At 39.4% G+C, this 12210-nt stretch overlaps 1 protein-coding gene across 2 annotated transcripts in view; it reads left to right on the top strand.

Annotated features, from left to right (window-relative positions):
- Positions 1 to 12210, top strand: part of cars2 (cysteinyl-tRNA synthetase 2, mitochondrial) — a 134679-nt gene that overhangs the window by 87481 nt on the left and 34988 nt on the right. For both annotated transcript variants that reach the window (XM_051926344.1, XM_028799569.2), the window contains exon 12: positions 7667 to 7790. In XM_051926344.1, the coding sequence (XP_051782304.1) occupies positions 7667 to 7790 (124 nt within the window). The remainder of the gene's footprint in view (positions 1 to 7666; positions 7791 to 12210) is intronic.

The following is a 12210-nucleotide window of genomic DNA, read 5'->3' as shown; positions in this document are numbered from 1 at the left end:
GTACTGGTGAGTAGAGGGAATATGTTCTTAAGTTTGGGTTTAGAAACCTCCATGGGTCTGATAATTTTGTGGTCAGTTAAAAACTGTGTAATTGTCTTTGCAGTGTCAGATGTCATCAGCCCTGTGACAGGAGACCTATCTAAGAGTGGATTTAAGTCCCCAGCCATTATAATTTTATGAGTGTTCACATTGGAAATTGATGCAAATGCATTTTGCATGAATTCCCTATCATCAACTTTGGGTGCATAAACATTTATCAAAATCACTTTACAGTTAAATAAGTTGCCCATGACAATCACGTATCTCCCTTCAGGATCACATACAACATCTGATACCACAAATGAGACTGTTCTATGTATGAGAATTCCTACACCTCTAGTTTTCTTTGTAAAGCTGGAATGGAACATTTGGCCAGTCCAGTCTTTTTGCAACCGGAACTGATCCTTGCTTAGTAAGTGGGTCTCCTGTAAAAATACTATTTTAGCATTTAGACCTTAGGTGAGAGAATACTTCATTTGTTTTTAATTCGTGATTCAGGCCTTTAACATTCCAGCTCACAGACTTAACTGTCCCATCATGGAGACATTGATTCTGAATTTTTGATGACATTTTGTAGTCTTAACTGGAAGTGAGACAGCTTGAACCTTAATTTATTTTTCCACGAGTTATTGCCATGCAGCCTGTTGTTACGTGGGTAATTATAAGGATTAAAAGGATAGATTAGATATAGCTTGCTCTCTTTCTCTCCCCCCTTATCTCCCCACCCCCCCATTTTGCCTCCCAATCTGAGGCAGGACCCCACTTCACAAAGTCTCAGTCCTCTGACATACCTAGAGACAGAGCACGTCCAAAACAAAAGTCTAAATACTATAAGCGTAAAATATATTCTTCAACTTTCTTGAAATATTAAGATAGTAAACCCAGGGAATGGTGTTAAAAAGTGGCCCTGGATAAGCATAATAAACCCTAATGCAATAATAACAATAACAATAAACCAAGGGTATGATGTTAAACAGTCTCCTTTAGAATAGTAAAAAAAAACAAAAAAAACTACTTTAATTTCTTCCACACACATGCATATAATTGTAATTAAAACATAAACAGAAAGTGGCCGAGAAGAGAAAAGGGTGTGTAATTATGGTCCCCATATCATTGCAAGCAGATCAGACGGCAGGTAATGACAGGATGCAACTCACGATCATATTTCATAAAAGTGTCAGGATCAGCTTTCTTAACTCCTTTTCTGCTTCCTCCGTAGCGGTGAAGATGTAATGTTTGTCTTGAATATCCACTTTCAGTTTGGCAGGATACAAAAGGCTGTGTCTGATATCGGCTTTCCGTAACTGCTGTTTAAAGTTGTAAAAAGAGGCACATTTAGCAGCTGTTGAGGGTGAGAAATCAGGGAAAATATGAATGTAGTTATTTTCAAATCTCTTGTTTCTGTCTGAGAAGTGACATTACATTAAGCTTAAATTGTAATCACTCGAACAATTAGAGCCCTAGGTTTAGAGGTATTTGATCCACGTATGTGATAAGCTGCTGCTATCTCGGTATCCGATTTAAAGTCCTCTCCAGTTATTTTTGAGAATAGTTCAGCCATGAATTTCACTGGGTTTGGACTTTCACGATTCTCAGGTAGACCTTTGATTCTAATATTATTCCTTCTGCATCCATCTTCCAGAGCAGAAAGTCTGTCTCCGAATTTTTTGCATTCGGAATTCGCAACTGTAGCTTTTCCATCAGCGGCAGATGTAAATGTTCAGCTGTTTCAATTCGAGTTGTGAATGTCTGCTTAACGCCTTCCAGCTGATCGTCAAGTGCTCTCAGTTTGGATGCATTTTCCTGAATGTGTTCCTCAATTTTTCCCAGCATACCTTTAAAGGCTGCATCAAAGTGATTATATACACGTTTTTCCAAGTCTTTATTATCCTGCCGCAGCTCTTGCATCTCCAGCCACAGCTTCTTATTTGTCTTCTCACTTTCTTTCTTTATATTTTTCTGAATGTCTTTCTTGAGCTCTTTTATGGTCGTGGCTATTGTTGTGATCATTACCTTCAGTTCGAACAGATCGTTTCGGCTTTCGTGCTCCGCGGGTGAAGTGGCAATCCCCGTTACAGCCGATGCTTCTGGCTTGCAAGGAGTAGATGAAAGCGTGGACTGCAAGGCCATTTCCAGTTTCAAGTGATCTTCTGGAATTGGTGAGCTATCATGACCTGCATCACTTGCATATTTGCTCCTATTTTCGCTCTCGAAAGGAGACGATGCATCGAAGCAGGGTCCTGAGGAGTGTGTGCTTTCGTTTGTCTGTTCCAGGTCAGTCTCTGAAAGGCCATACCTTGCACTTGGACTTGATGCCTGTCTAGACTTGGATGTAGCGTTAGATTTCTTTTCCGTTTCTTTCTGACCCCCTTCCTTGTTGCTCATGTTTATATACTGTAGTAAAAAATCCTCGGGTTGGGTAAATACAGGATATCTTGGGATAATAAGAAATAAGAGAAAAAATAAAGCTGCTGCTAACAGAGTTCCGCTTCAGACGTCCATCACCTGTAACGGACGAGACCAAGATGGCTGCTTTAAAGGCCAGTATAGGAAATAACATCATCAGAGGCAGACTGGAAGTGAATTCATCAGCGGAGGGACCTGAAGTGACTTCATCCGTGGCAGGACCGGAAGTGACATCATCAGAGGCTCCAGCACTGGAAGTGACATCATTGGAGGTGCCAGAAACCTGCATGATTTCCCAAGAATAGTCTGCAAGGGATCGAGGAAGACAGTTAGTGAACCCTGCCTCCCCCTGGTCGGTTATGGAATTACTATTATTCAGGCTCTTTAGTTTTCACTTACTCGCACGTATGTCACACTGTATACTGTATGTACTGTATACTAATAATATGACAAGAAATCACAACAATAAACAATTGCAATAAAACAGTATATGATAGGAAAATTTAAAGGTGATTTTGTGATCAGCAGGCCAAAATTCATAAGATACACCTAGAAGTGATCGGGAAGTAAAATCTTTGTTGTCCAGTTAAATCAAAGCATTTTGTGTGTGATACAAATCTAAAACTGTCAACACCTCAAGAAATGCATCCCCCTACAAGAACAACTGCGTGTCATGGGAATGTTTTTTATATGTAGTAAATGATCTTTTTTTTTTTTTTTTTTTAAAAATGAGATAATATTACAAGGGCGCTTGGTTTAGTGTAGTTAAATTAAAAAAAAAAAAAAAGTAAGCTTGGGAGAAGAATGACCTTCAGACCCCCCCAGTAATAGGAATGGATATGTCAGGCATAAATTATATCCACATTTTCAGTTAATTATTCTAAAAAAATTATAAGGCTATATAATTAAGACACGTTAGATTTTTTTTGTCATTCAAATAAATAAAGCCTAATTTACTGTTCTTTTTTAAGATTTTTGTGACTATTCAAAAACTTTTCGAAACACTTAATTGAGCACAGGTCAAACAAGGAACAACCATTTATCCATTTTCTAAACCCCCTTATCCAGAGCAGGGTCTTGGGGTCCCATGCGATCATCACAGCATCGGAGCATTAGGTGAATCAAGCACACTCCTCAATGTTTTTCCTCCTTGGTAACTCGAGCAGGATTGTCAGAGTGGGTTAGTGGTTTTGTCCAGAGCTGGCTGCAGCCCACCTGCAATACCGCTGTAACTTGGGAAATGTTGGCCTAGACCAAAAAAGCCAGTAAACAAAATTTGTTAAATTCTGAAAAGATTTTTATTGTTGTATGAACAAAAAGCAAGTCATTGGAGAAGTACCATGTTTCCCCAAAAATAAGCCCTAGTCAAGATCGTCAGCTGAAAAGTAAGGTGCCTAAGGCCAGGTTTATACTTCACGCGATACAACGTGTGTGCCGAAACATCCATTAAATTCCGAGTGCACCTTGCCACAATATCTCTGAAAAGGATGTTTAATGATTACATCCATCAATTTGGGAATGCGCCCATTCCAGTGACATCAGCGCAAGACAGAAACAAAATCCCCGGACAGGGCATCAGCTCATCGCAAGGTGAACACAAGCACACACACATACACTAACGTCAAACCTTCATGTCTTTGGATGGAAAGCTGAGCACACTGTGGGAACCCACCAGGGAAACATGCAAACTGCAGGCAGGGAACACCAGCGGCGTAACTCCAAGTGAGACTACCACTGTGCCATCCCCATATGTGTAACTATTAGCAGTATTCATTATTTAAACAAAGTTAATGATTTATCTGTAAAATGTAACACATTTTTAATGCATTTCATCATGAAAGTGATATCAAGTATAAATCTAAGAATTCTAAACGTGCAGAGAGCTGGAATATCATACATTTAATGTGTTCTGTGTGGCAATGCTGCTTGCCGCTGCTGTCAGGTCAGGAGGAAGCCCCAGAACCGCGTAGCGATTAACAACTGGGTCAGTTTTAAGATGACGTTCACGACGGTCTACTTTAATGATAAAGCAAACTACGAGGTTAAAGTGGACATTTCGAGATTAAAGTCGAAAAGACGGCACAGAAGATGGGTATGTAAGACTTTTAAAATATATCGTGTAATTACTTTGGGGAATATGCGATGCTTGACTATCAAAGCACCACGAATGCATTTGTATCAGTCGGTATTTTGCTTCACCACATCGAACCATTCATCAAACATTGAAGTGAGCACATCGACCCCGGAGGATCCTAAAAGCAAGAAATTCAGGCTGAAATTCAGGGTTTGAATGTGGAAAGTTATGGCGATATTCCAGAAGAAGATGACATGACTGCATTTTTATAAATGCATATTGTTGTACATGAATAAATATAAGATATCCCCTGAAAATAAGCCCTAGTGCATTTTTTGGAACAAAAATTACTATAAGATCTTGTCTTATTTTTGGGGAAACACGGTATGAACATAAGGCCATGAAACATTCTATATATTGTTATTTTTAACTTCTACAGTCTTCATATTATGTGTCACTTTTCACTCCTCACCCATCGCTTGCCAATTGTCACTCATCAGTGTTCACTTATCTTTCTTCACCCTTAACTCCTGATTATTTGTCACTTACCTCTTTTTCACTGATCACTTCTTATGGATCATCAGTTTTTTACTTGTTTCTTTTCACATTTCATTCTCATTCTTTTGTTTTTCTTTTTAATAAAACCAATCACAGTTGAATAGCAAATTGCGCTTTGGTAGTGTTTATCTGGTTAAATAAAACGTGAACGCAAAACTATTGTTTTTTTTTTTTAATTAATTAAACTAGCTGTGCTACTCATCTAAGACAGTGTGCAATCTAAGTAATCCTCGTACGCTTCAGTGGACTCAGCATTATTGTTTGCAGTGTGCAATCTATTGGAATGTAATTTTGTTGTGATTGAATGCATTGCATTTGTCATGCCAACAGATAGCACTGCTTTTACAAATCCCATACCAAATGGCATATAAAAGAGACATAGCAACCGAACAGACATACAGATACAGAGACACACATGGACATTTGCCCTTTTATTAATTTTTGATTAGCTTTTGTTCTGTATCCCCAAGGGAGAATTTTGAATATAATACATTTTACATTATACATTTTAAAATAACCAGAAGGCAATTTTGCAAATTAGTATTACTGGCTATAAAAATCTTTACTTTTAATTGCTTTATTTTTTATATTATCTTAATAATAATAGGCAGTGTGGGGTAGTGGTGGACGCTGTGCACTTCAAACCCTAAGGCTGTGGGTTTAGTTCCCGCAACTGACACTGTGTGATCTTGAGCAAATCACTTCACCTGCCTGTGCTCCAACTGAAAAAAATAAAACAAAACAAATGTAACCAACTGTATGTCAAATGTTGTAAATCTTAGATAAAGATGTCAATCAAATAATAAGTAATAATAATAATAATAATATAGAATTCACAGAGTGCTGGGAGAGTATGAGGTTCCAAGTGTTGGCAAGTGTGGTTGGGGAAAAGAACGTTTAGGCCTCACTTCTAAGACTGTTGCTCCTGCAGCCATGTTTCAGATAAATGGTGGAAAATGAATGAATGAACACTGAGTTCTGCCTGTGGTACCCTGGGAACTGTAAATTTGCCACTGCTGCTATGTTATGATTACACCATATTCAATGTTATGGTTTGGCCATAGCCATGTTTCTAATTTCTCCTTGGGGACAAATGAAGTACATCTGTCAGTGTATTTGTCTGTCTGCCTGTCTATTTTATAGTGCCTTTCATATCTATCTATCTATCTATCTATCTATCTATCTATCTATCTATCTATCTATCTATCTATCTATCTATCTATCATATAGTGCCTTTCACTCTATCTATCTATCTTCTGATCTGATCTGATCTGATCTGATCTGTGGCTTTAGGGATAGGCTGTAGCTCACCTTAACCAATAATAATTGAAATATTTTTCTATTATTGTATATTTAGATTATTGCTTTATCCAGAGCAACTCGCAATATCAGAATCCATTGCAAATATTTACAGATGTCTTTATACAATATATATTTTTATGTGGCCAACCTCATTTCTGAAAAAATGCAAATAAAAACCGAACACAGGGAATTTTAAGTGCTCTTTTACCCTTGTATAATTAAAATCTGTAAAACGACAAGGTATTTCATGTTTTACCTCATAAACTTAAAATAAATCGGTAAATGTAAGTTAATTCCACTTTTGATGCCAGCAACATGTCCCAAAGATGGGACAGTTGCCTGTTTGTTTACCAGTGGTAAGTGAGGGGGAAAAAAAAACAGTTTGAAACTTTGCAAAGGTAGATGGGTAATTTTATGTAACAGGCGACGCTATAATGATTGAGTATGGAAAGGAGCGTCCAGAAAAGGCTCAGTCGTTTACTAGCAAGGATGGGTGAAGGCTCACCACTTTGTCATGAACTGTGCAAGTGAATATTTGAACCATTCAGAAACAACACAACATTTCTCCATGTATGATTGCAGTGAATTGAAAGATTTCACCACCTATGGTCTGTAACATCATTAAAATCTGGTGAAATCGGTTTCCACATATCATGTGATTACATGTGAATCCATATGTCCCTAATTTGTTTTTCCTTCCCTGTCGCCCTAATATGCTTCCATACATTTAGAATGAGTGTATATTTACCAAAATAAAATAAGGTGGATTACTTTAAATATTACATACTGTACCTTGTCTTTGTCCTGATGTCAGTTAAATATGGGTGAACGAGTATTTACAGCTCACTGCTTTCTGTTTTTATTACCATTTTACGTAGTGTCCCACCTTTTTTGGAAAAGGGGTTGCAGGTGGTGTGAAGTAGAGACAGCAGTTGACCTGGCGGCCTTGTGATTCAAGGTCCATACTGTCTAAAGTGGGTTCAGATGAATGTTTGGAAGCATTCAATCTGTGCGAAATGTCGCTCTCTGCTGACTTGGTTTTGAAACAAAGCAGAATTTTGGGGTGAAATATGAACTGTTACGTTGTGGCCAAAAGTGGAAATCACAATGGTGTCCAGAAGAACTTAATATTTTTAAAGTTTTATTTTTCTTTTGTACACGGAAAACAATTTACAGTCATTTAAGGTTACTGATTGTTTTGCCTAATTGTACTTTTCTAAGACACGGCTTTTGCCGTTTTCAGCATTACGAATGTAAATAAAGCAATGTTTGTCTTTCATCCTTAAGGTTATCCCAGGCTAAAGTAAATGTTCAGCTTGCACTAGCAGATGACTTTGACACCCCAAGGGCCATTGATGCAATTATGGGCCTCATTCACCATGGCAACCGGCAGCTTCAGGCTGTTACCAAGGTAACCTGTTAAGCTAACTAAGCTCAGAAAATGGCAGCTCTGCTGTGAGATATGCTAACTGTACCCAGGCAGAAGTCACTTTGTTTTATCTTCAGAAGACTGGAGTGCTATTCGATATACACACTGCAGAGAAAACACAGTGTTAGAGCAGAGGATCTCGGCATTTGCCAAAGTCAAAGATATGGCAGGCCAACAGTCACTTTTTTTTACAGTTTGCATATTTATTTTACTGCATGTTTTTATGTGAAGAATACGAAGATTCAACTGTAATGTTGTTGGCTTTTCTCGATTTCAGGCCCATCATAAGACAAAGCAACAACAGGCAGACTAACAGCACTGATTTAGTAGAAGCAATGGCCATCACTGGCAGCACAGAATTAAAGAAATACTCAACCCAAAGAGGACATTTGTATATAGTACTTTCTGCACGGAGTTTGTAGTTATGGCTGAGGAAAATCTTTAATCTTGTGTTTTTCCTGAGACGTCCATTTTATTGGGTTGCCTTCCAGTCATGGTGGTACACAGACCATACAATGTCCGCATCAGGTTGCACAATGGAACTTCCTTTTTTTTTTTCTTTTTTTTTTTTTTGCCCAGCCCCTAGCCTCCCCCACCACCAGGGTGTGCAATGCGCCAGCCACTTCGTGTCTCTGCCACTCGCGTTGTGAAGATGGGGGCTGAACGCACGCTAAGGAGACCCCCTCTTAAACGGTGATACAATGTAAAACAAATATATTTACCTCCTCTTTGCTTGATCAGCTATTGGCTTACTGCTGCTTGTGCCGTGTTGCGTGATCTGCATGTCGCACAGCGCTTCGAACATTTAAAAGCCTGTACAGCAGCTGTCCTTATTTCTCACTGCCTTGTCTCGCTGGACGTTAGAGTGTCTCTGAGACAATCACGTCTCGTCTCCTTCCATGATTTTTATTTATAATACAACCCCAATTCCAGTGAAGTTGGGACTTTGTGTAAAACGTAAATAAAAACAGAATACAATGATTTGCAAATCCTTTTCAACCTATATTCAATTGAATACACTACAAAGACAAGATATCGAATGTTCAAACTGATAAACTTTATTGTTGTTTTGCAAATCTTCACTCATTTTGAATTTGATTGCCTGCAACACATTCCAAAAATGCTGCGACTGGGGCAGCAAAAGACTGGGAAAGTTGAGGAATGTTCAAAAAACACCTGCTTTGAACATTCCACAGGTGAACAGGTGAATTGGAAACAGGTGTTTGTCATGATTGGGTATAAAAGCAGCATCCCCAAAAGGCTTAGTCGTTCACAAGCAAGGATGGGGCGAGGTTCACCACTTTGTGAACAACTGCATGGGCAAATAGTCCAGCAGTTTAAGAACAACGTTTCTAAACATACAATTGCAAGGAATCTAGGGATGTCATCATCTACTGTCCATAATATCATCAAAAGATTCAGAGAATCTGGAGAAATCTCAGCACGTAAGCGGCAAGGTCGAATACCAACACTGCATGCCCATGACCTTCGATCCCTCAGGTGGCACTGCATTAAAAACCGACATCATTCCGTAAAGGATATTACCACGTGGGCTCAGGAATACTTCAGAAAGCCATTGTCAGTTAACACAGTTCATCGCTACATCTACAAGTGCAAGTTAAAACTCTACAGAGTGAAAGCCATATATCAACAACACTCAGAAACGCCGCTGGCTTCTCTGGGCCTGAGCTCATCTGAGATGGACTGACGCAAAGTGGAAAAGTGTGCTGTGGTCTGACGAGTCCACATTTCAAATTTTTTTTTGGAAATCATGGACGTTGTGTCCTCTGGGCCAAAGAGGAAAAGGACCATCCAGATTGTTATCAGCGCAAATTTCAAAAGCCAGCATCTGTGATGGTATGGGGGTGTGTTAGTGCCCATGGCATGGGTAACTTGCACATCTGTGAAGGCACCATTAATGCTGAAAGGTACATACAGGTTTTGGAGCAGCATATGCTGCCATCCAAGCGACGTCTTTTTCAGGGACGTCCCTGCTTATTTCAGCAGGACAATGCAAAGCCACATTCTGCATGTATTACAACAGCGTGGCTTCGTAGTAAAAGAGTGTGGGTACTAGACTGGCCTGCCTGCAGTCTAGACCTGTCTCCGATTGAAAATGTGTGGCGCATTATGAAGCGCAAAATACGACAACGGAGACCCCGGACTGTTGAGCAACTGAAGTTGTACATCAAGCAAGAATGGGAAAGAATTCCACCTACACAGCTTCAACAATTAGTGTCCTCAGTTCCCAAACGCTTATTGAGTGTTGTTAAAAGGAAAGGTGATATAACACAGTGGTAAACATGCCCCTGTCCCAGCTTTTTTGGAACGTGTTGCAGGCATCAAATTCAAAATGAGTGAAGATTTGCAAAACAACAATAAAGTTTATCAGTTTGAACATTCAATATCTTGTCTTTGTAGTGTATTCAATTGAATATAGGCTGAAAAGGATTTGCAAATCATTGTATTCTGTTTTTATTTACGTTTTACACAACGTCCCAACTTCATTGGAATTGGGGTTGTAGAGAGAGAGAGAGAGTGATTTTTCATTGTGAGGTAAATGGTCCACAAAATGGTGTTTAAATTTCCAGTATTTTAGTCTGTTAAATACGTACTTATATGCTGTATTTAGTTAGAACAAACAGGAAACTCTGAGCTCCCAAATGAACTTCCCTGCTGTTAATAATAAGCCAGACTGGAATTTGCTAAAAATGCACATTGACAAGGTACAATGCTCCTGGGAGAATGTCCTTTGGACAGATGACACAAAACTGGAGCTTTTTAGCAAGTCACGTCAGCTACAGAATTAAAAATGAAGATTTCAAAGAAGAGAACACCAGACTTACTGTGAAACATGGAGGAGGCCTGACTGTGTTTTGCAGCTGCCTTGCTGTGTCTGGCACTAGGTGACCTGAGTCTGTGGAGGGAACAAGACTATCAAGACATTATGGAGTGATGTGTACTGCCCAGCATCAGAAAGCTCTTATCTCAGTTGTAGCTCATGTATCCTTCCAACAGAATAATGAGCCAAAACACACAGCTTAAATCTCCCAAGAATGGTTAAGAACCCAACGTCGGACTGTTGTGAGGTGGCCATTTGGGTGCCCTGAGTTGAATCCCATTGAATATCCATGGAAGGAAGTGAAACATGAGGTCTGGAGAAGACCCCCCCCCCTTCAAACCTGACACAGCTGGAGAAGTTTGCTCAGGCCTCGTGGGCCAAATGACCTCTGGACAGGTGCAGTTGTTTTCAAACTGGTCAGCAAGGATGAGGTAAGTGGTCCACAAAATGATGTCTTAATTCCCATTATGTTAGTCTGTTATGTACTTACTTATATGCTGTATTTAGGTAGAACAAACGGAAAACTCCGAACTCACGAATGAACTTCTCTGCTGTTAGAGCCACACGGAATGCATTTAAAACAACAATCGGTGAATGTTTGATCCTATCTTTGTTTTATTTTTATGGACAATCGACAGCTTTTTCTTCCATTGTACTCCTTTTTGTTTGTAGCGATTTCACCTTCTCTGTCTCTCTTCATACTTCTCTCACCTCTCTGATTGATTGCACATGAAACATATTCAGGTGGGAGTGAACATTTGAATTGTAGACCTGGCTCCTGTCATTTCATGTAAATTCATATCCACAACTGGAGTACTTCAAGATGTTTTATTTTTCCTTAGATTTGCTTCATTAATTCCCAAGGGGAAGTTGTCTTTTCGCTTAACCTTTGGGTGTCAGAACGCAGGGTCAGCTCCTGGAGCAATTTTTCAGGTTATGGGCTTTGCTCAAGTGTCCAACGGAGGTGGTGGATCCCTTCTGGCACTAACGGGATTTGAAGCAGCATCCTTTCTGATACCAGCGCAGATCCTTACCCACCGAGCAAAAACTGTGTGAAACTGACCGGCTGAAGTGACCTGCTTGCATCTGAGCATGTTCCATTTTCATTCATGTGAATGATTTCCTGGAAGTGGTTTATTTAACAGTATTTTAGTAAAAAAAAAATGCATCTGTTTTGGATGTGTTGAGCATACATCTGGACGACGTGTGGGTTACACCATGTGAGATTTTTTTCAACTTTTTGATATTGTTGGCTGTGGTCCAGCATTAGTTACTATAGATCCCTATTATATCTGAAACTTTATCTCTGATCTGCATGAAAACATGAGATTACATTTTTTTTTTCTTGTCTGTCACTCGTAACTAAATAGGGAAAGTAACATAAAAAATAACACTTTTGGGTGGAGTATTCCTGAAAGTGGTTGCCTTTGTCAGGGATGAGCTGTGCAGGCTGACATCGATGTGGATTTAAAAGGGAGTCCCAGGAAGTGGTGGATCAATTTAGTCTGCAAGCTAGAAGATCACTACAAATGAGAAGGAGCACAATATGGTAAAGGTCAG

The sequence above is a fragment of the Erpetoichthys calabaricus genome, chromosome 4 (genome assembly GCF_900747795.2).
Source record: "Erpetoichthys calabaricus chromosome 4, fErpCal1.3, whole genome shotgun sequence".
Classification (NCBI taxonomy): Eukaryota; Metazoa; Chordata; class Cladistia; order Polypteriformes; family Polypteridae; genus Erpetoichthys; species Erpetoichthys calabaricus.
Note: the sequence above shows the minus strand (reverse complement) of the source record. Positions and strands in the feature narration are given on the sequence as shown.